General features: G+C 40.8%; 1 protein-coding gene across 8 annotated transcripts in view; it reads left to right on the top strand.

Moving 5' to 3' along the window:
• The window catches only part of KALRN (kalirin RhoGEF kinase), an 872,788-nt gene that overhangs the window by 676,281 nt on the left and 171,562 nt on the right, over positions 1-24,945 (top strand). For 7 of the 8 annotated variants that reach the window (XM_061609058.1, XM_061609049.1, XM_061609051.1 and 4 more), the window contains 5 exons: positions 3,760-3,871; positions 4,543-4,733; positions 5,485-5,586; positions 7,504-7,646; positions 9,466-9,568. In XM_061609058.1, coding sequence (XP_061465042.1) covers positions 3,760-3,871; positions 4,543-4,733; positions 5,485-5,586; positions 7,504-7,646; positions 9,466-9,568 — 651 coding nt within the window. Of the gene's footprint in view, positions 1-3,759; positions 3,872-4,542; positions 4,734-5,484; positions 5,587-7,503; positions 7,647-9,465; positions 9,569-13,028; positions 13,095-24,945 lie in introns of those variants that run through there. The other variant, XM_061609055.1, reaches the window with a different exon arrangement.

Below are 24,945 nucleotides of genomic sequence, written 5' to 3'. Positions count from 1 at the left end.
TACACTTATTTACACATCCCTTTAATTAGCTGAAGGTACATTAACTGATCAGAATGTGAAACCCACATCAGCTCAATTCAGGTAACCTAACGTTGATTTCATTTCCAAAGCACTGAGCTACTAGACAGTAGGTTTGGAGAATCACTGTGTATTTCATTGTTATAATAATGTGTGTTGGTATTTCTTTGGTTTCTCTCTCCTGTGGCTATTTTTTGCCATCGGCCATGATGTTTCTGATGCCCATTCTCCACTTAACCCACTTTTCAAACTGTTACATAAATCAGCTTCTTTAGCAGAACATGTTTTGGACTGCCATAGCATTGCCATTCCTGCTCTGTTTGTTGCCAGCTATTGACACAACCTTTACCATTCTCCCTGTCCTTCCCTCTCACTTTCGTTATGTCTGCTGTAAGCTCTCTCGATAAGGAATTGTGCCAGTCTTGTGTTCTACAGACAGTGCTTGCCATACAGTTAGTATGAATGATATTTAAGTAATAAGTCATTCATACTTGAGTGATAAGGAGACAATATGTATGTGACAATAAATAGTATCATTTTAATATATATTGATTTCCAAACATTTTTGGTTGTATTTTGGGTTTTTTTTCCATCTTTTCTTATCTTTCTTATCTTATCTTTGTGGAAAGTAGGAAAAAGATAGGGCTATGTCAGACAATACCGATCCCATTCATTCCCATATGTGTGGCTGGGAGCAGTAGCGAGAGCACACCTCACCTATCCACCCACCTGGTGTGCCTTCCCTTCCTCACATGCCACTGGCCATTCATGAAGAGGAGTAGTATTTGAATAAGATCTACCCATCTCAAATCCAAAGTGTTTGTGCCCATTTTGTGCATTTGGTTTCCCAGATAATACTTGGGAACTAACACACTCTGGGCTTACAGATTGGATTTTGCATACATACACCCTGTATATTTATTAATTATTTGATTTATATCCCGCCCTTCCTCCCAGCAGGAGCCCAGGGTGGCAAAGATGTGAATGCTGCTGTTATCAGAAGTGCTGCTGCTGCTGGTGGTGCTAGCAGAGTTTGCTTCTCACCACATGAAGGGGAATCATTGGAGTTCAAATGTTCTGATCCAGTAGCAGCCAGTGAGGCCGCACGGGTGGGGCACTGTTGTCCTCCCAGCTTCTGAACTCAACAAGTTGACTGAGAGGAGGAGGAGGAGGAGGGGTGAGGAGCAGGGAGTCCAGTACAATGCAGCATGGTGTGGCAGAGGCAATATGGTGCTCCTGCCACTGCGCCCTGCACTGAGCTGTCCACCCCTCACCCCTCTCCCTCTCAGTCAGCAACAGCAACCCACCATGTTTGGAAGCTGGGAGAGCAATGGTGCCCCAGTCACATTACCTCACTGGCCACTACCGACTCATACCTGTACCATTGTATGCTTGTTTCTTTTTCTCATCAACAACATAAGGCTTATAGCAACCTATTGCCTATTTTCAAGGAAAGGCATATATGTGGATGAAGGATCCATAGTTTATTTTGAAGCACTGGTGAGAGAGGACTAGTTATATGTATAGTCCACTTTCTTGTACAAAATTTCCTGCACTTTCCTCTACCCCAGGCGTAGCCAACATACTATCCTCAAGATGTTTCAGACTACAACTCCCATCAGCTTGGCCAATGGTCAGGGATGATGGGAATTGTACTCCAACAACATCTGGAGAGTACTGTGTTGGCTATCCCTGCTGAACCCTGTTGAAATGAAGGTGAGTTCCTCTGATGCTGTGAGCCACTCACGTTTACTTAAATGAGTCTTGTTTCTATTATTATTACTTTTAACAGTAATAGAAGTAAAATTGCATCTGATGTTAACTAAAGATACATATAGGTATGCAGAGGTAGAATCCTTTTTTGCCACATTCCTTTTGCCTTATGTTAATCACTAGCAGCAAGCACACTCTTGATTTCTTTTATACCAAACTTCCAAAGTATGCCATTAAAAACTGCTAGATCATCACCTGATGAAATAGGTTACACTCTTGTCTGTGATCTGAACTAGCCTTGGATCCTAGGAATTCATATGCAAATGATAATACCCATTAGGGAACCCTGTCATGATGATATCAACAAATTAAATGGCTATTTTATCAGTGATTATAAATAAGTGGGTGCTTACCATTTCTATTCACTGGAAATGCATGCTTTACAAGTTGACTATGGGAATATGTGTGACATCAAAAAGCAGCCTTGACTGAGAGGAATTGTTTCACACATCCAGTTCCCTGGGAAGTCTGGGGCAGCTTTTGCAAGGTTTGTTTTCTTTAGATAAGAGCAAGCACTGAATGCTCATGGTACCTTTGTAATAGTCTGATTACAAACCTACATACAGAGGAAGTATCACATGATCTCAAATACAAGCACATAGGCAGGTAATATGACAAACAACTTCAGCATCTTAGAAACTCCAAAAACTGATCATTTTATCCAAACTGCTTTTTTCCAGACTTCATTGTGCCCAATCTAATGTGATCTGAACCTTCACCTTGGTAGATACACGTGCTTGGTACTATTCATTAGAATGCTGCTCCATCCTAATGATGTCAGGAGACATAAGATCAATCAGTTGAGGCTGGTATTTGGATATTTTGGTTTCTCGCTGCCTTGATAGTCCCAATTTTATTAATGTAATAAATATTTCCAGGATGTCCTGAATAAAGAATTGTGCATTTCCTGGGCTGAAAATTGACAAAAAATGAACACTTGAGAATCTGCAGTCCTGAAGAAGGGCTGTGGCTCAGTGATTGAGCATCTGTTTTGCATGGTATCCCCAGATAGGGCTGAAACTCTGGAAAGCCACTACCAGTCAGTGTAGACAATTTTTTTTATTATTATTTATTATGAGATTTATATCCTGCCCTTTCTCCCAGTAGGAGTCCAGTAGACAATACTGATTAGATAGACCAGTGGTCTGACACAGTATAAGGCAGCTTCTTATGTTCCTGCATTCTTAACTATTATAAACCGTGAGTTAGCATCATAACCCTTACATGTTCCCTCTCAATTACCTTGGCTCAGTTCATACATAACACTAAGCTAAACCATTTCTTAGCATGAAGACGCAAACTTGTGAATTCTCAGAGAAATATCACTGCTGTTGTGCTCCTCCTCTGGTCCTGCTTCTGCTGTGATAACTGGGGCTAAGCCATGGTTTAGCTTAGCTTTATATCTGAACTTGGACTTGTGGTTTGTTTCCCCTAGACAATGCACAAGTGGTAAACCAAGAAGAGACCTTCGTTGCTGTGCATGCTTTGTCTGCAGTGAGACAAACCACAACCCCGGGTTCAGATATAAAGCCAAGCCAAACTATGGCTTAGCCACAGTTAGTGTGACAGCAGGAGGATCAGAGGAGCACAGCAGTCATAATCACATTTCCTGAAACCTGTATGTTTGCTTGTCCACACTAAGTCATGGTTTGGCTTAGGCTCCGTGTAACCTGGGTCATTGTTTAAGAGGCAGGTGACAGATTATTTGCTGACTGGGTGTAGCACAGAGGTAGAGAACTGTGTGAGGCATTGTAGTGATATAAATATCTTATATCAAACATCAGTTTAATATTCAGTAAGGTGGAGAATGAGTGCTTGCTACTGATATTATATCAACATTATTTACATCTAACAAGACTCATATACACCCAGGTGCCTAATTTCTAATTTAAATGTTCTGATTAGCTGCAAACAAAAGGAAACATCAGTCTTATATGGGGCTCAGATTTGTTTTGTGTTTCTTTTCAGGAACTTTTAACATGCTGTGAAGAAGGGAAGGGAGAACTCAAGGATGGTTTGGAAGTGATGCTCAGTGTCCCTAAGAAAGCCAATGATGCCATGCATGTCAGCATGTTGGAAGGTAAGCAGACATTGGCAGCTAGGAGGAGAATGCTTCAGTGGGTGCTGAAATGGGTGTTTTGTATGGACAGGGATGTAAGTTGGTTACATTTGTAGATACTTGGCTTTACTAAGTAACTTTGAAGATCCCTGTTCCCAACTGCAAAAAAAATTGACACCATCCATAACTTGTGTCACGCACGCTCAGACCTTTTAATGAACAAACACATACCTACCTACTTGAAGTTGTGACACTTTTCCCAAATAATCAGTACCTAATTTCTTCTTTGTCACATCTTAACTATTCCCCTTCCCAGCTTGTTGCATGACATTTTTTTTTGTCCTGTACAGTAGTTTTGTACAACTGTAGCAAGTGGGCTTTTATACCAGAGTGCCAAAGGGCCATTGCTTTCTCAACCCATTTATGAGAGCTCCATCTAGGTAACCCTATTGGAAAGGGAGAGGGGGGTTAGGTGGCGGAACACAAGGTTGATCTGGCAAGGAGGGCAGACACAATCTCAGATTTGCAAATAATTTCATGGCATTGATAAATATGACACGTATGTCCCCTTTTGTCCCTTCCTTTCAGTAATTCTTAGGAGAACATGTTTCATTTCTCAATTTTTGTTTTATCACTGCCTAAAACCAATTTCATGAGATAGTCTTTATATTTTTCTTTGATCTGATTTGTAGGATTTGATGAAAACCTGGATGTTCAGGGAGAACTGATTCTTCAGGATTCCTTTCAAGTATGGGACCCTAAGTCTCTCATCCGGAAGGGCCGTGAGAGGCATTTGTTTCTCTTTGAAATCTCTCTTGTTTTCAGTAAAGAGATCAAAGATTCTGCAGGACACACTAAATATGTTTACAAGAACAAATTACTGGTATGTTCACTAGTACTACAATGAAAATTTTTATGGGCTTCAGTGTACAGGAGTACAGAGTACAGAGAGAAGTACAGGAAAAATGAAGGTGTGCTTTAGGAATGTGTGAATATGTCATTTTCAGTTTTTCATTTTTCCACTCTTAAGTTCAGTTTTCCACATTTCCAAATCAGTCTGAGAATTCTTTTTTTAAAGTGCCCTTGAAAATTCATCAGCATTTTAGAGTGAATTTCTCCTAATGTGCACATCTTTGAATGCAGTTTTCTTTAATATACAAATTTTTACAAAGCAATTGTCCCTAAAATAATGCATTATTGTGTGCCATTTTCACTAATATCTGCATTATTATGCATACCTTACCCCAGTATATGCATTTTTGTGTGCATTACTTAGCTGGAGAACTGCTTTGCAAAACTCACTGAATTGCTAATTTTGAAGGATGGCTCTGTTTTTGTTTGTATATTGTTTTGGAAAATACAAATTAGATAGATTCACCTTTAAGTGCAAGCTGAATCAAATTTCTCCCTCATCCCTAGTGTATATGTATTTGTACCAAATTTGGAAGATGCGATCAGCTTGATGCCACACAGTCAAATCCCATGAGGATTAGCTTTATGTTACTTTACCTGGGAAGCAAGTAAAAAGTTTAACACCACTCGCTATGGTTAAATTGTAAGATGTGAGCTCCTTCCTAGCCTCAGTTGTAAATCTGTTGGAAATGTGATTCCCAACCATCTCTCTTTTCTAACAGACCTCAGAACTGGGAGTGACAGAGCATGTGGAAGGAGATCCCTGCAAGTTTGCCTTGTGGTCTGGACGGACCCCCTCCTCAGATAACAAAACAGTGCTGAAAGTGAGTCTCCAGGCTTATTTTCTCTGTCTTTAGTACTTTTGTTTTTATTTATTACTCAGCAACCAGGAATTGTTAGATGAATCTAGCATAGTGGTACAGCTGGCAGTTGGATCTTGAGTTTGCTGTAGAAGGGAGTTCAGTTCTTCAGGCTGTGATACCTTAGCAGTCCCATAACTTCCACAGCTGGTAGACTGCATACTAGAGAATCCACCTGACAATGTTGCATTTATAATGATGTAACAGCAGAGCTGGTCTTTGAGGTACAAGCTAGGATTCTGTACCCGTATGACTGATATCTGCCAGCCTCACTTCATTTATCTGGCAAAGTGGTCCCCAGCCCACAAAAGCTTATGTTACAGATAATGTGACTTAATGTATTAGCCTTTAAGGTGCCATTATAATAGCTTTCAATTCAATCATATGAAGAAATGCATTCACCTTTAAGGTGTCGTGAGAAAATGTATTAGCCTTTACGGTGCCACTGATTTTTACGATTACCACATAAACTGCACTGGCTGACCATATCCTACTGGGCCACATTGAAGGCTCTTGTGTTCATATATAAAGCTCTGGGTCCAGGATACCTTAAGGACTTCTTGAGCTCTTATATCCCAGCCTGATCACTGAGATTATCCAGAGGAGTGCTGTTAGTTGCCCCCTGTTTACAGAAGCCCAACTGGCCTCAACCAGAAGATGGGCTTTAGCCAGTCTCATGCTATGCAACACTCTTCCAGCAGAGATTCGGCAAGCTTGAAGACTTTTTTGTGCTGACAGGCCTATGCAGCTGTTTGAAAATGTCTCTTCAGTTAGCCAGTCATTTTAATGATTGTTTTGTATTACTTTTAAATGTTTTTATGTTGCTTTACACTGCCCTGATGTTTTGTGAGCAGGCAGTCTATAAACACTTTTATAAATTAAAAAAAAAAAGCAGTGGGTAGAACCTAGAATGGACATGGCTAGGTTCAGGCTCTATCAGATGTAGGGTAAACTTAACAGGAAGTTAAGTTCCTGTTCTTAACAGGAAGTTTAACTGTTCATTGGACATTAGTAGCTAGCATTAGCATCAAGAGCATCCTCTATTTATCTTCAAACTCCTGCCTTTGCCTTTGACTCGCTCCAGTTTCTCTGACGCTAATCTGACTCCTAGCTCTCAGCTCTCACATCTCTGGTCATGATCGTGGCTATTAACTCAGTTTTGGCCACATCATGTTTCTACATCTAACCCATTTTTTCCCACTGGATTCCCATTATTGTGCAATTTGTATTATTTTTTGTTTAGGTAGTATCTAGGAGGTTGATGGGAAATTAAATAATGCCCAAGCATTGCTGAGGAAAGCCCATGTGGTCCAAATGAATGTTGACCACACATCTATTTCAAATATAAAAGTTCTACAGCGGTCGACAGTCAGGTTCAAATTATTAGATTCAAACTTCATGATATTGTAGAGAAGTAGTCTATAGTGCTGACATGACATATTTGCTATTCATTGCTAATAGCAGACAAGAATCCATTTCATTGAAAGTTCCTTTTTTATAATTTTTCTTCTTAGCTACTGCCCAACATCACTGGATTTTTTTTTTACTCTAGTGATTTTCTTCCCACCTGAACAATCTAGTCATTTTTGCTGACTGATTTTGTTTTAACAAGGACCTTGTAGTATAACTGTTTTGTTTGAAAAATCCTAGTGGTGGAACAACATCCTATTTCCCCTCTGTAGTGCATGTTATATTTCATGTACTACATATATTTATCTACTTTACTCTTCCTACAGCTGGCACTTGAACTTTTTCTGGTTTTCCCAGGCAGATAGTTCTATAAAGAAGGACAAAGGAACAGAACATAATACTAAAACATGAGCCCATATTTGAGTAGCATCATAACTTTTTTCTTCTGCTTTCTCTGTTGAATTTCTATAGGCATCTAATATTGAAACAAAACAAGAGTGGATAAAAAATATTCGGGAAGTGATACAGGAAAGGATTATACACTTAAAAGGAGCTTTGAAAGAGCCAATACAGCTCCCCAAAACCCCAGCAAAGCAAAGAAACAACAGTAAGAGGTAATCTTAGTAATTGCTTGGAACAGCTATAATTTTTAATCACTTGATGATGCTCCCCTTAAGGTAAATTGTGTGGCTATGCAATGGGATTGTGAAGATTCGTCAGTAGGGTAGAAATTGTGTAAATAACTGTCAGTGAATATCAACAACACAATAAATCTCTGCTACAGGGATCAGCATTGGACTGCCTCTGGCCAAATCTTGAGCAATGGTGCTTCCCTCTAGTATTTAACTAAGAAGTAAAAAGAGAGATAAAGGGAATGCTGGCTGAGTCAATTGCACTTGAGAGCAGGATAGTCGAGAAAACTTTGGACCATCACCTTGCATCTCCCTCTATCAAAACTAGCTTCCCACTAGAGCTTTATCTGGATCTCCTTAACCTGGATTTTGTGTTGTGTCCTCCATTATTAGTTGCCTACTCTGTGACAGACTTCCTTCAGCTGTGGTGTAATTTCAAATTCAAGAGAATACCAAGTGGTTTGTTTCTTGACTGTACTCTTACAGCCCTCCAGATCATGGTAAATCTATTGAACTAGAGTGGATAGAGATATGCTGACCATGCCATTGTATTGTGCAATATCATTGGCAATAACAAAAAAGATATTCTTGCTCAATAATTACTAATGTGTCAGTGTGAAAGGCTAAATTTATTTTCTTCCACAGAAGTAAGTAGTTCCCATTTACATCCTTAAGAAAAAATTAAAAGGAATCTGAGATGGGGCAAAGCCTGATCTCCCCCTGCCCCCCTCTCCTGTTTTCCCAAAAGAAAAGGCATGTAGAGATTGTGAAGAGGTCCTGAAGAGAAGGAGGGAAATATCCTATATAGTTCATTACCTCCTACAGGAGCAAAGGCTTTACTTTATCAGAAGCCCATCATGACCAAGAGATATGACTATAAATGTGTATATAAAGCTAGTTTAATTAACACTTGGTTTTACACCAGGATAGTGTAATTGTAATGATAATACTTCAGAATATGAAGTAGCTAAATTGGCTTTGGTGTAGAAGTTGTGCTGAGCTGTCTCATTGAGCAGGTGAAGCTTATCTTCCAGTGGCTAACTAATTGGCTACAGAATAAGTAAAGCATTTAGATTTTTTTGTTTGGGGTAATTCTGCCTATGCAACAAATATCAGTTAGTATAAATCTAGGAGAAAGTGACTTTCTACTTGATATCCTGGGACCTAATGACTTGAACCACATTCGGTTAATGACTGTGGATCTTAGAAGATGCACTTTTCCTCCTGAAAAGGAATTGTTGCCAACTTTAATGCTCCTTGCAAATTTTTCTTGCTGCCACAGTATGACTTATAGAGAGAAGACTTGAAGAGAAAGGTGGAAAATACTTCAAATTCTTGTGATTATAGGAAATATAGAAAAAGGAGAAGAAATCAGTATGCTTATGTTTTGTACTTTTTTTCTTAAAGATTTTTATGACCTCTTAATTTAAACAACTGAAAATGCAAGGACTAAGAAATGACCCTTGGCAGTTGGCATCAGTTTTCCAAAACAGCAAGGCTATAATCTAGATAGCTAGGTTTGGTTAAGTGAGAAATCCAAGCAGAGTGGGCCATGGGTCTGCCACCCTCATTACAGAGCTATTTTGAGATACATTGATGTCACCATGTAAGCCGAGGACAGTCAGTTTCCAAGAGCATACATGGTTATTATGTGCTAACTTCATGGTAGAAGTGACATCATCATTCTAAATTACAGATTGAGTTGTAACACAAGTGTGATCAGCTGAGCAACTGACTCTTCATACATAAACAGAGCAGTATTCAAATCCATTGACAAAATGTTCTGATTCTTTCCCTCCAGAGAGGGAGGAGAAGATGCAGACAGTCAAGGAGATGGGAGCAGTCAGCCTGACACAATTTCAATTGCATCCAGGACTTCTCAGAATACAGTGGACAGTGACAAGGTAGGATTTCTTCTTTTTTTTTTTTTTTCAATAATTTTTATTCAGATTTTCATAAAACATACAAGACAAAATCATAAAACATTCAAAGACAAAAAACAAAATCAAAAATAGTTAAACAAAAAGAAAAAAAGAAAAAAAAAAACAAAAATAAAAAATAAAGAGTAAAATATTGACTTCCCATTTGTCAAAGATCAAATCAGTTATAAGTCTATAATATATAACAATCCTGTCTCTTAAGTCATATTATAAAATCACTTTCCTCCAGTAGTTATCTTACTTAATCATCAAATCTCATAAACATTACTTTATTCTTTCCACAAAAAGTCAAAGAGAGGTTTCAATTCTTTAAGAAATATATCTATCAATTTTTTTTTCCAGATAAGCATATCGATTAATCCATCTCATTACTAATTATGATAATCTTATTGTCATAACCATAGTCAAAATAAACATTTCAATTAATCCATCACATCAGAATCTGTTAGGTTCAATAATTTCAGTAGCCATTATTCTATTATCTCTATTAGTTCCATTTTCCATCTTCCATCTTCAGTAGTCTTGTTAAGTCCAGTAATTTCAATATCCAATCTTCCATTATCAGTATTCCATAATAATCTTGCTGTCAAAGCCATAGTCATATAGTAAGAGTCTGATGGGGATTACCTCTATCCCACATATTTTCTTGCCATCCATTCTGAATAGGTTGCTGAAATACTGCTGTAAAATCATATCTCTGTTCTTTTTTTCAAAATACACTGGGTCATCTCTTAAAAGTTTTTCCATTGTCACATGGCTGCAGTTAATTCCATAGATTTTCTCTATATTGGGCTCCATCACATCATTCCAGTCCAGAAGATTATCCATGCCATTGATAACTTTATCTCTAGAATCTTCATTCATTTCTTCAGAGATAACATTGAGTTCCAAACAATAGATTTTATTTCTAAAGTCCATAGACTCCAAATCTTGTTCCTGTTCCACGTTGGTTCCAATCTCCGGGATCTCCTCTCTCACAGGGACCCCTATTCCAGTCTCCAGGGTCACCTCTCTCACAGGGACCCCTGTTCCAATCTCCGGGGTCTCCTCTCTCACAGGGACCCCTTCCAGGGTCACCTCTCTCACAGGGACCCTTATATCTTTAATCTCCTGCTTCATTTTACTCAATTCAATTTTCATTATCTCAATCTCATCCATTATTTTCTGAAACATAGTTATTTCCAGATTTTCAGCCACTTTCTTAATTGCCATTTTAAAAGAAAAATATAGGAAAACCACTTCTTATTTCAGCAACAATTGGGTTAATACTCCAAACTTGGTGACATCACAGTATAAACAGAGCAGACAGCCTTATCTCTCCAATAGTTAAGTAAACAAAATGCAGTTCCCAGGATCGAAACAATTAATGGCAATCGTCAAGAAACAGATTCGTCAAAATAAAATAGACCAAAAAGAGAGTAGTCTCAAAACAGTATAATATTTTTCAAAATAAAAATCTGGAATAGAAATCCCTCTTCTGTGTATATCTTTAGAATGCAAATCCAGGACAGCTTTTTGCAACAAAAACAGAGATAAGCTATTAATTAGTGCGTAGCAGAGAGAAGTTATGGCTCCCCAGTGAGATGTCAAAAACTGATCAATCTGGCAAATCTCTTTTAAACAGCAACAATTTAAGTCAAGTAAAAGAAAAATATAGAAAGAAGGGTGCTTGCCTGTTAGTGCGTTCTCTCTTAGAAGATAAGGTGAACGTTCGCTTTATCAGATAGAGCTTGCTGTTAAAAATCCGTCCCACCTTCGTCGGCTGGACCTCGTCCCATAAATTAATGAGATCTGGTCGTCCCAACAAAAATAGGCTTTGAGGTTAATCTCTTCGTTTCTCCCTACCCGGGAGAAGTTTAATCAGTCAAAAAAAAAAGAAAAAACTGACTGATATATCTGAATAAGCTTCTTTTGAGGCAGGAGCCCGTCTCAAAAGCAGGCACAGGCTAAGTCACCCTTCCCGGAAGTCACAAGGTAGGATTTCTTCCTGAAAATGTAGCACTGCTAATTCTAGTCTGTAAGGGCAATCAGAGAGATAAAAATGAAGTGTAATTACTTTTTTGGAAGTGCTCACACTATGGATTTAGTAATACTACTAATGTAGAATGTTTACATGCCAGAGTGAGTTCTGTTGTTGCATATAGTTCATATCAGGTATAGGAGGTGACTTTTGCAAATTTTCCTTTCTCCTGCACTCCCCTCCCCCCATGCCACATTCTATGAAGTTTCAAAACATCCCCAACCCTCTGGAGCAGATTGGGGGGCGCACCGGCAGAAGCAGTAGGAGCAAGAGGAATCAACAGAAATTGCCGCCTCCTTCCACCTTTCCAGTCACTCTTTGATCCAGCCTCCCCTGGATTACAGAGCCGGTGTGTGCATGCATGCGTATATTTTTATATACACACACATACGTACATACATACATGTGCACGTCCAAGTGATGCCTGGTATGGCATGTGTTCCTTCTCCTCAGGAATACCAGATATAGGATGGGCAGGAATACCACAGGGAGACAAGGACAGCTTAGCAGGGCCAGCCTGACAGCATGAACAATTTAAGTAGTTGCTTGGGAAAGGAGTGTTTTAGAGGTGTGAGTGAAGTAGCGTGTGATCTGCAGTTGCACCTCAGAATTCCTTTCAATGTTCTGGTGGCCATCAAGGTGTTACTCTTGGATTGAAGAAAGCTATGCTTGCACCACAGCCTCCTCCTTGGCATTTCAAGGGATCCTAAGGCACACATCTCTGTTTGCACAGTGCAATTGCTAGGGGTATGGACATGTGAGAAGCATGAGCTTGTTGGGCCCATGGAAATTGGAAGGGGTAGAAGAGACCCTATCGGGAATGGATAAGCCACATATGAAGAGAGGTGGCCAGGTCCTGGAACTCAAAGCATGTCAGTAGGGGACAGCTCAAGGTTTCCATAGGGTGCCCAAGATGCAAAGCCAGTGATGGCATCACTGGTAAGAAGTCACTTTGAGAGTTTGAATGGTCTGTATCTTTTTCCTCTGTGACATAGTAGGATGATTGAAGCGCTTTGGATTCTGTTTTCATTGAATACATTGTCCAGATTGTCCCCTGTTCTGTCTGCTAAGATCTAGATTTTTTTACTGGTTCCAGGGAGCACCATGCAGAAGAAATGATTGAGATGTAGAGTGCTGTTAGGCTTTGAAATATGCTGTTGGTTTGGTTTTCATTAGAAAAGTAGTAAAGGTATGAAGTTTTCTAAATTGCCTAAAGAGTGTTGTCTGTGGGACATTTGGAACAATGTTATGATACTTGCCTTGCAACATATATCCTTCCAGAAGCAGGGCAAACATCATAAGCAACAGTATTGTTGACAGAGCCAGCCTGTGAAACAGGAATAAATGTTAAATGAATAACTTTTACAGCAGTCATAAGATATTCAAATTATGTTTGCTTTACAGGCATATTCCAGTGTTACTGGTTTCATTTTGTTCCAATGAAGTGGCAATGGCATGATCCTCCACAGATGGTTCAAACGTCAGTGGGGCTGGGCGTACAGTGCAAATACAGTGTCCAGAAGTTAGCAATGCTTCTTTTCCTTTCATTTTCGTATGTGTTTTGCTTTTGTGATTAGAGATTAATACTCTGGTTTGTTATCATGGTTGCACCCACTGCTTAACTTTCTTGTCAGTTTAAATGTCTGGGTTTCAAAAAGTTGTAAAGAATGGCTTGTTAAAATTAAGCACATAATCAAAGTCCTTGAGAAGAAATCACAATAATCTTGCTCATAGTAAAAGCAACTTTAAAAAAAAGAACAAGTCCATTGACAAGTCATTTTGAACTGTGCAATTCTGTGATTGAAGGATTTATTTTCAAAATTTGGAAACTGTATTAGAACTGTGCACTTTATCCTACAATTGCAAACTCTAGCACCTGGCAGTTGCTAGTAACAGGGATACAGTTTCTGGCTGTATGTGGAATACAACAGCTCTACTCCCATATTGACCACATTGGCAACCATCACCCTATCATTGGAGAGGTTTATGCATTCCATGACACGTTAAGGAAAATTTCCCATGGCAGTCTCTCTCTCTCTCCAGCTGTTCCCATCCTTGCAAAACTGTAGCAAAGGCCAATCATTCAGTAAATTCCCATCCAGGGCATATGCCACACTTCATTCCCTCAGAGGGAAAAACGATAGATTGTTGGAACACCCAAAGACCTCATGTTATAGGGGGAAAGATGCTTTATTCCTCCACCACAACAGATGAGGAGACATGGGACAGTGCTGATTTTAACCAGTCACATTTATGCTAAAACATCTGGAAAGTGTTTATTTAGCAAACGTATATACCACTCACCCAAACAATATTTTTCTGTGAACAATAAGATTTATCTTTTGCCTTTTGTTTTCCTGGTCTTAGCCTGCCTCTGTCCATTTTGCCTGGCCCAAGCTGTAATTGCATATCGGTCAAGCTCAGCTATGCATAAAATAGGTGATGGATGGACAGAAAGGCAATGAGTTCAAAGTGTACATGCCTGAATTGTAATAAGCTGTGATGTAGATAAGATCCATGTCATTACCTTAAAGGATAGATTCAAAGTAAGGCTTTGGTGGTGTGAGGATTTTGAAGTGGTTTATCTGCAAGATACTGTATAGTAGGAATTCTAGGATTCCATACAACTACATCTCACAGAAACTACAACTGCATGTCTGTTTCCACATATCTATCACACATGTTACATATATGGTTGCATTTGGGTAAATATTGGAAAACTCACAATCTGCTGCAGCTTAAAGGCTTGTTCAAGCACCAAATGTATTTTATTTATTTTTTATTTATTTAATTTAATTTATATACCGCCCTAAGCCCAAGGGCTCTCTGGGCGGTGTACATAAAATAAAACAAAATGTAAGAAATGTAAGAATTATTCTAGGAGTTTGATTCTAGTGAACGGGTCAAACTTTATAGAGCAAAACACTGTGCGGGTAACAGTATGCACAGGCAACAGTAATCTCTATCAGACAATAACCAACTGCCCCCACAGAGCAGGTGCCTGTTCTTGCAACATGTATCCTCAATTCTTCCGCTCACCCACCACCACCACACACACTCCTCCTCCACATATGGAAGTGGAGCCTGCTGTCAGTAAGTGGGAATTATGAGGGCAGGCAACGGACACAGGATGAGAGTGTGAATCCACACCCTGCCCACCTCATCAGCAATAGGGATACTAGAACTGGACTAAAGAAAATTGGAACAGTTTCTCATCAAACTAAGTAAGGAGTTAAAATAATCAAGTTCTTAGAATGCTTCAGCAGTGCCTATCAGCTTCACGGACCTAGCCTGATGAAAGCTGACCACACAGGTACAAAAGTGGAATATTCACTTGTTGTTCATTATGAATTTCAAAAGAATTTCAGGGTTAGGGTGCATAACTGTCATTAAAAAGTAATGAAAAACAAACAGCAAAAAATCATATTCTTTATTTGTTTGTTAAAATCCTATACCCTGTACTTCCAATGCATGTTCATCACTCTTGGTGGCAGATGGTTATCTACACAGAGCATTTTGTGGGTGATGTCACTGAAGCCTCTTTGGAGACTTCAGAACCTGAATTTGTGCAAATATGTAATCAGTGGTGACACGTATATTTTTGGGGTTTTTTCCCCTGAAACTTTTCCAGTACTGCAGGGAGTTTTGTTTTGTTTTGTTTTTTGTTTTAGCTTTTCTGGCTTCGATATGTCACAGTAATAGGGAACGGCCAACAAGGAAATGCTATGAAAGAAATAAACAATTCTTCATTTCCCTCTTATAATGCAATAGCATGAGATACTTGGAGCTGTAGCTAGCACATAGTTGCTCTTGAATCTTCTTTTTCCCTGCCCCCCTCCCCAATGTCTTTGTTAGTACTACTTATTTTATTTATTTATTTATTTAAAACATTTATAACCCGCTCTATCTCCGAGGACTCAGAGCGGCGAACAAAAAGCAAAGAACAATCCCATATAAAGATTAAAATTAGCATAATAAAAACAATATTAACTAAGCATATCAGCAGCAAGAGCCTGTCAAGCAATAAAAACATCCTATATATCGCTCAAATTAAATGCTTGACGAAAAAGGAACGTCTTGACCTGGCGACGGAATATAACAAGAGAAGGAGATAACCGCACCTCTATCGGTAAAGAATTCCAAAGTCTGGGGGCAATAACAGAAAAGGCCTTAGTTCTGGTTCCCATTAGATGGACTTGAGAGGTTGGGGGAATCACAAGAGAAGGATCAGCGGAGGACCTCAAGGGCCGGGAGGGTTCATAGGAAGATATACGCCCAGACAAATAGAGAGGGCCCAAGCCATGTAGGGCTTTAAAGGTTAAAACCAGCACTTTGAATTGAGCTCGGAAGCAGATCAGCAGCCAGTGTAGTTGTTGTAAAAGGGGAGTTGTATGGGCCCGTAGGCCGGCTCCTGTTAACATTCTAGCTGCCGCTCTCTGAACTAATTTAAGCTTCCAAGCTGTTTTCAGAGGTAGCCCCACGTAGAGCGCGTTGCAGTAGTCTAATCGGGATGTAACTAAGGCATGTGTTACCTTCGTCAAGTCGGATATCTCCAGAAACGGGCGCAGTTGGCGGACCAGTCTTAACTGGGCAAAAGCGCTCCTGGATACTGCTGAGACCTGGGCCTCCAGGTTCAGAGCCAAATCCAGAAGCACACCCAAACTGCGAACCTGGGTCTTCAGGGGGAGTGCAACCCCGTCCAACATAGGTAAATTCCCAATGTCCAGATCAGTCCTACGACTAACGAGGAGCACTTCTGTTTTGTCTGGATTTAGTTTCAGCTTATTCACCTTCATCCAGTCCATCACTGAAGTCAGGCATTGGTTCAAAGGGCGGACGGCTTCCCTAGTGTCTGGGGGAAAGGAAAAATAAAGCTGAGTATCATCAGCATATTGATGGTATCGCACTCCAAACCTCCGGATGACCTCGCCCAACGGCTTCATATAGATATTAAATAACATCGGGGACAACACCGAACCCTGAGGGACCCCACATGTTAGAGGCCAGGGGTCTGAGCAGAAGTCCCTGAGTAAAACCTTCTGAGTCCTACCCTCCAGGAAGGAGCGGAGCCACTGCAAAACAGTACCTCGAAGCCCCATCCCGGAGAGACGGTCCAGGAGGATACCATGGTCAATGGTATCGAAAGCCACTGAGAGATCAAGGAGAACCAACAGGGACACACTCCCCCTTTCTAGTTCCCTACGAAGGTCATCTACTAAGGCAACCAAAGCCGTTTCCGTCCCATGGCCCGGCCTGAAACCACATTGGAATGGATCATAATAATCAGTTTCATCCAAAAAGTGTTGGAGTTGGGTGGCAACTACTCGTTCAACAATTTTACCTAAGAATGGAAGATTAGAAACTGGGTGGAAATTGTCTAGACAGAGGGGATCTAAAGAGGGTTTCTTTAATAATGGTCTTACTATGGCCTCTTTTAGACGTCCAGGAAGGTAGCCTTGTTGGAGAGAGGCATTAATTACACCCCAAACCCAATTAGCCAATCCCCCTCTGGCCTGCTTTATGATCCAACAAGGACAAGGATCAAGTAGGCAGGTGGTAGATCTCATGTCACCAAGAAGCTTATCTATATCCTCGGGGTGAATAAGCTGAAAAGAATCCAACGTAATAGGACAAACAGAATCCAGAGGTACATCCCCAGAGACTGCATGAATATTGGTGTCTAAGTCGGAACGAATCTGAGCGACTTTGTTCTCAAAGTGTAAGGCAAATTCTTGGCAGCGGATGAGTGAATGGCCTTCAATAGACTCGTGGTGGTCAGGATTAAGCAGCCCTCTGACCACCTGGTAGAGTTCAGCTGGCTGATTGTCAGCTGAAGAAATAGAGACCGGAAAAAAAGTTCTTTGTGCTGCCGCATAGATCTTTGAGAATTCCTTAACACAAAGTCTATCAGATAAGCTCCGAGTTTTCCACCAGCGTCGCTCTAGACCCCTACAAGTGCGCTTCATAGTCATCAGTTCACTGGAAAACCACGGAGCTGATCTGGCCCGAAGACGCACAAGGGGACGCTCGGGAGCAATAGAATCCACTGCCCTAGTCATTGCATTGTTCCATAAATTGACCAGGGCTTCGACTGAATGGCTTACTCGAGAAACAGGGAATTCCCCAAGAGCTGACAGGAAACCACTAGGATCCATTAATCTCTTGGGGCAGACCATTCTAATAGGTCTCTTCTCCTCACGGAGGGTATGAGTTGCAGTTAGTCTAAATCTGACCAGGAAATGATCCGTCCATGACAGCGGAACTATTGAAAGATCCCTTATTCCGAGATCATTCTCGTCCAGTCCTGCATAAAAAACGAGATCAAGGGTGTGTCCCGCAACATGAGTGGGGGCAGAAATTAGTTGAGTCAACCCCATGGTTGTCATGGCCGCCATGAAGTCCCGGGCCACTCCCCTGAGGGATGAATCGGTGTGGACATTGAAGTCGCCCAGAACTAATAGTCTGGGAGATTCCAGCATCAACCCTGAGACCAGCCTAGATAGCCCGGGTAGAGAGACTGTTGGACAACGAGGAGAACGGTAGACCAACAGAAACGCTATTCTATCCTTGCCACCAAACTTCAGATAGAGACATTCAAACCCAGTAATTTGCAGGAGAGGACATCTGGTCACAGAAATAGAATCGTGATAAACCACTGCGACTCCCCCTCCCCAACCCCTGGGTCTAGCCTGTTGTTGAACAGAGAAACCTGGTGGGCAAAGACCGGTGAGGTTAACCCCACCGGATTCATCCAACCAGGTCTCAGTAATACATGTCAGGTCGGCCTGTTCATCCAGGATAAGATCCTGGATGATCACAGACTTGTCATTCACCGACCTGGCATTAAGAAGCAGGACTAAAAGCCCGGGGGGGGGGTGTCTTCTGAGTATACCTGTCTATTTGGCTGGGGTAGTCGAGTAGGGGTCATCAACCAGCAGGAAGTTGCATTTTTCTTGCGATGATAGAATGGTTTCCTCCTATTATATCTCCCTCTTTCAGATATAGTTGTTATAGATTTCCCCCCTGAAACCTGCCCCCCTAAAGAGTGTAGTCAAGGGTCAGAAGAAGACTGGACTGTGGCTAAAGAGTATCGATTTTTAAGATCATCAACAGAGAGGGTATTCAGTCAGTACGGTATCTATTAAATGTAGCTTGGAATCCATTCGGCTAACATTGGAGATGTAAGGTCTAAAAGAAGATGTACAGTGGACATTAGAAGAAGAAGCTTTCTGAAATACATTTACTTGCTGTCTCATAGACTCAGAGAAAGAATTTCGCATGTTTAAAGGACTCTGAATTTCAGCTACATTCAGAGATGGAATATTAATTACTTAGCCTTTTGCAAGGTTGTGTGCAGCTCTGCAGGTGTGCATTTTTTAAAAAGATGCATGGTTGTTCACAGCAGCACTGCTGTTTAGGGTGCATTGGAAATAGTGACCAAAATACATTTTATAAGTAACTGAGTATTAAAATAGACAGGTAGAGAAAGGTCAGCAAATGGAGGAAAGGATGCCTATTTATTCTGTTTGCCATAGAGCCTTTAAAAATGAAGGTGGGGCAGAAATGTCACCTACAGGAATACCCCACTTTAACATATGCAATGGGACTGGACCGTGTATGTAAAGTGAAAATGTACTTAAAGTGAAGCAATTATCTATGCATGTACTGCACGGCAATCGCCACTAGATGGCAGCGGCGTCATGCCATTAAGTGTCCGTTATTGCGAAGCGCGTATGTTAAAGTGGGGTATGGTGGAGTATGCAGCATGTACTTTATAGCGAGGCGACTTTAAGTGAAGCGACTTTAAGCAGGGTATGCCTGTAACTGGTTCTGCAGATTAACCAGCCTCATATTCAGATGTAACAATAGCATGCACTTGATCACATTGCAAACATTCACCCACTGACAGCACAAGAAACTGGGGGGGGTGGAGTCTCATAATGGGAACTCACAACAAAATGTTGCTTGGATTTCTTTTCCCAGACTGATTAATTAATTAACACTTTTGTCAGGCTTCACCAATCATTAGCTCTAGCTCTGCCTGCCACTGACATGCAGCCACTGACAGATTGCCCCTGAGGAAATGCAACCTTTGACAGAATAAAGCTTGCCAACCCCTGCTTTTAACAATGCTATAGCTGTTAATGTAGATGCAGAAACAGCCTTTAAAGTACATATAGGAGATGCATAGGGATCAGTTCCTACAATGAGCTATAGAGTAATAATCCATAAGAAAGGGGTTCAAAATACGTCACATTCTTAGACTATTAATTTTCAGCAGTATGAAGTCACTTATTGGCTTATAGTTGGTAGGTGAGAGGTGAGCAAGGAAGAACTCTGCCATTGCTATATAATGTTCATCATTTATAAAAGCAAACAGTCTAAAGCATTTGCTTGCAGTGTAAATTCGGATTACCCCCATCTGCTTCTGAATTTAGTTTAACCAGCAACTCCCATAATGCACAGGGCAACATTTATGAATCCCCCTCCCTTTCTGGGTCACCCACGTAAAACTGTCCATGTGATTCCCCATCCTGTCATGCTCTTGAAATGACTGTGATGCATAAAGCGGTCGAGCTTCAAAGCAGTTGCCTGGGTAGAACGATATACACACAAATGAATCAAGAGCACAAAGATTTCATGTTTGCTTCCCACACTCAAGGCTTTGAGAAATAATTCATTTTTCCATTGCCACCTTTGGGGTTCTGCGCTGAAGGGGACAGGTAGGTGTTTTCAGTGTTTATGAAGTTCAGCCTTCAAATAGCAATAACGTGTTTATATGGCCTTTTGCATCTGCACCAGGGGGCACTGCATATGTGAATCGCAGCAGAGAGCTTTTCTTTTTCTTCCTCTCCCCTCCCAGTCTCTTTAAATATCTGAGCTGTGCCTAATAGTTATGAAGATGGGGAGGGCACAAGGGAGCATGCTGAATATTTTTGGCATCATCATCATCATTCTGCTGCCGCCGCTGCTAATTCTGCCTTTTCTCTATTACAATTTCATCATAAGGTCAAGACTGATAATGTGAGGCTACCCTGCAGTTGGTTTAATGCTGTCTATGCCATGCAAAATGGGGGGAGTTGCCTAGAAGATCTTCAACTCACTTCCAACCCAATGAGCCTATCAAATAAAGGGAGCAGAAACATTTATGCTTGATGTTCAAAGTGTGACAAGAGCAACTCCATTTGGTCCTCTTTGCACAGGGAGAGAGATAATCTTCATAGCTAGCTAGGCTGCCACTGGCCTGTGCTCATCTTTTCTGTCCATCTTCCTTCGATGTAAATTGATATGTCTGAGGGAGCTATTCACACCTCTGACTCACTTTCCTGTTTCTCTCTTCTCTGCCAGCCAACAGAGGAGAAGAAGCCATGCTATTTTTGTCTCCTCTCCTCTAGCAATGTCTAGGCATGGTCATTGCAGCTTCCAACTTACTTGTTATGTGCCTTCAAGTCAGTCATGACTTATGGCGACCCTATGAATCAGCTACTTCCAGTAGCATCTGTCGTGAACCATCCTGTTCAGATCTTGTAAGTTCAGGTCTGTAGCTTCCTTTATGGAATCAACCCATCTCTTGTTTGGTCTTCTTCTTTTTCTACTCCCTTCTGTTTTTCCCAGCATTATTGTCTTTTCTCATGTCTTCTCATGATGTGTCCAAAGTATGATAACCTCAGTTTCATCATTTTAAGCTTCTAGTGATAGTTCTGGTTTAATTTGTTCTAACACCCAATTATTTGTCTTTTTTGCAGTCCATTGTATGCACAAAACTCTCCTCCAACACCACATCTCAAATAAGTTGATTTTTCTCTTAATCCGCTTTTTTCACTGTCCAACTTTCACATCCATACATAGAGATCAGGAATACTATGGTCAGAATGATCGTGACTTCAGATCTACATCTTTGCATTTGAGGACCTTTTCTAATTCTCTCATAGCTGCCCTCCCCAATCTTAACCTTCTTCTGATTTCTTGACTGCCTCCATTGTGCCGAGGTATTGATAATCCTTGACAAATTCAATGTCCTCATTGTCAACTTTAAAGTTACATACATATTCTGTTGTCATTACTTTAGTTTTCTTGATGTTCAGTTGTAGTCCTGCTTTGTGTTTTCCTCTTTAACTTTCATCAGCATTCGTTTCAAATCATTACTGGTTTCTGCTAGTAGTATGGTATCATCTGCATATCTTAAATTATTGATATTTCTCCCTCCAGTTTTCACACCTTCATCTTGGTCCAATCCCGCTTTCCATATATATTCTGCATACAGATTAAACAAACGGTAATAAAATACACCCCTGTCTCACACCCTTTCCAATTGGGAACCAATCGGTTTCTCCATATTCTGTCCTTAACAGTAGCCTCTTGTCCAGAGTATAGGTTGCCCATCAGGACAATCAGATGCTGTGGCACCCCCATTTCTTTTAAAGCATTCCATAGTTTTTCATGATCTACACAATCAAAGGCTTTGCTGTAATCTAAAGCACAGGGTGATTACCTTCTGATATTCTCCAACTTATGTTCGCGATATGATCTCTGGTACCTCTTCTCTTTCTGAATCCAGCTTGGACATTTGGCATTTCTCGCTCCATATATGGTAAGAGCCTTGGTTGTAGAATCTTGAGTATTACTTTACTTGCTTGTGATATTAAGGCAATAGTTCGATAATTACTGCATTCCCTGGGATCTCCTTTCTTTGGACTTGGGATGTATATTGAACGCTTCCAGTCTGTGGGCCATTATTTAGTTTTCCATATTTCTTGACAATTTTTTGTCAAAATTTGGACAGATTCAGTCTCAGTCTCAGTCACTTTTAGCAATTGTATTGGTGTGCCATCTGTTCCTGGTGATTTGTTTCTTCCAAGTATTTTAAGAGCAGCTTTCACCTCACATTCTAAAATTTCTGGTTCTTCATTATATGGTTCTTCTCTGAATGAATCTGTCATCCTTGCATCTCTTTTATAGAGTTCTTCAGTGTATTGCTTCCATCTTCCTTTTATTTCATCTCGGTCAGTCAGTTTGTTCCCCTGTTGATAATTCAACATCCCTACTCTTGGTTTAAATTTCCCTTTCATTTCTCTAATCTTTTGGAATAGGGCTCTTCTTCTACCCTTTTTGTTGTCCTCTTCTATTTCTATACAGTAACTATTGTAATAGTCCTCTTTGTCCTTACGTACTAGGCACTGTATTGTTGCATTTAGGGTTCGAACTGTGTTTCTATCTCCTTTTGGTCTCGCTTTTGCTTTTGCTTTCTTTCTCTCTCTACCAACTTACTTAGCTAGCTAGAAATAGCACTTTTCCTATGCAGTGTGTATTTCTATTAATACAGTAGTCTTTTCTTATTTTGAAACCAAGTCTAAGTCTGAGTGATTGAAAGCAAGGTAAAAGCTCGCTTTCTCTCAGGTAAAATCATGCCCATGCAGCACAGAGGGTTGAGCAAGCTACACTAAGCTAAACTCTGCTAATTTACTAAAACTCTAATTGACTACCAGCCGTTGGAGCACCCAACACTTTACTCATGCAAATCACATGGTGTGTATTGTTAGTGTTCTTCCATGGCATCCAAACGGGATGTTTGAAAAGTTGCTAGAGGATATCCTTCCCAAACAAACTTCTCAACACAGCTTATAACCAAATAGGCTTCAAAAGCAAAAAGAAGATGTTTATCCTTACAACTAGCATTTCAGTCAGGGTTTAGGCCTAGTTTTGGCTCGGAAACTGCCTTGGTCACCCTGTATGACCTTTGTTGGGAGAGAGATGGGGGAGCGTATCCCTATTATTCCTCCTTGATCTCTCAGTAGCTTTCAATACCATTGACCATAATATTTTTCTGGAATGTCTGTCTGAGTTGGGGGGTGGGGGTGGCACTGCTTTCCAGTGGTTCCAGTCCTACTTGGATCGTCATTTTCAGAAGGTGGTGCTTGAGAATTGTTACTTGGGCCCATGGAGCCTTCAGTGTGGGATCCCACAGGGTTCAGTTCTTTGCCCTATGCTGCTTAGCATCTACAGGAAACAACTGAATGGAGTCATCTGGAGTTTTGGAATGCATTGCCAGCAATATGCTGATGATATGCAGCTCTGTTTCTCCTTTACATCTGCAGGTGTGGCAGTGGATATTCTGGATCAGTATCTGGATTTGGTAATGTACTGGATGAGAGCCAGCAAACTGAAACTTAATCCAGATAAGGCCCAGTCACTGTTAGTGGGTGGATGGGGGGGACATGTCCTGCTCTGGATGGGGTTACATTCTCTCTAAAGGAACAGGTGTGTAGCTGGGGGACACCTCTGGATCCATTATTGTTGCTTGAGGCCTAGGTGGCATTGGTGGTGCAAAGTGCCTTCCAGAAGCTTTGGCTGCTGCCCCAGGTATATCCTTCTCAGGACAGGGATGGCCTATCCTCTGTTGTCTATGCTCTGGTAATCTCTAGGTTAGATTACTGCAATGCATTATGCATGGGGCTGCCTTTGAAGATGGTTCGGAAACTGCAGCTGGTGCAGAACTCAGCAGTCAGACTTCTGACCAGGGCAAGATGGTCAGAACACAGAACACAAATTCTGACATGGCTGAACTGGCTACCGATTAGTTTCCAGGTCAAATTCAAAGTGCTGGTTTAGACCTATAAAGCCTTATGTGGCTCAGGACCCCAGTACCTCAAGGAACGCCTCTTTCCACATAAACCAATCCAGACCCTGTGTTTGTCATCAGAGGCCTTTCTCTGTGTTCCCCCGCCGAGGAAAGTGCAGAGGTTGGCAACACAAGAATAGGCCTTCTCAGCAGTGGTTCCCCATTTGTGGAATGCTCTCCCCAGGAAGGCAAGCCTGGCACCATCACTGGCTGTCTTTAGGCACCAGGTAAAACAACTGTGTTTTATTCACCCAGGCCTTTGGAGTTTAATTTTCTGTTTGTTGTTAGTCAGGTGGAGAGAAGTTGGATTTTGTTTAGTTTAAGTATTTTATGATGTTTTTATTCTTGTTTTTATATCTGTTTTTAAAGTTGTAAGTTGTTTTGAGTTTTCAGTTTGAAAAAAAGTTACTAATACGATAAATAAATAAATAATGTTGAATCAGAAGATAAATAGTATATTATGAGAATAGCTAACTCTTACCAGAGTTAAGAGTTGAGTCTTCTAAATTTGGACTGTACTTTGAAAAATCTCCCCTGGAAGCACTGTTTTATCTATGAAGTCTAAGAACATAAGAAGAGCCTGCTGGATCAGGCCAGTGGCCCATCTAGTCCAGCATCCTGTTCTCACAGTGGCCAACCAGGTGCCTGGGGGAAGCCCGCAAGCAGGACCCAAGTGCAAGAACACTCTCCCCTCCTGAGGCT

Source organism: Rhineura floridana, chromosome 2 (assembly GCF_030035675.1).
Source record: "Rhineura floridana isolate rRhiFlo1 chromosome 2, rRhiFlo1.hap2, whole genome shotgun sequence".
NCBI classification, from domain to species: Eukaryota; Metazoa; Chordata; class Lepidosauria; order Squamata; family Rhineuridae; genus Rhineura; species Rhineura floridana.
Note: the sequence above shows the minus strand (reverse complement) of the source record. Positions and strands in the feature narration are given on the sequence as shown.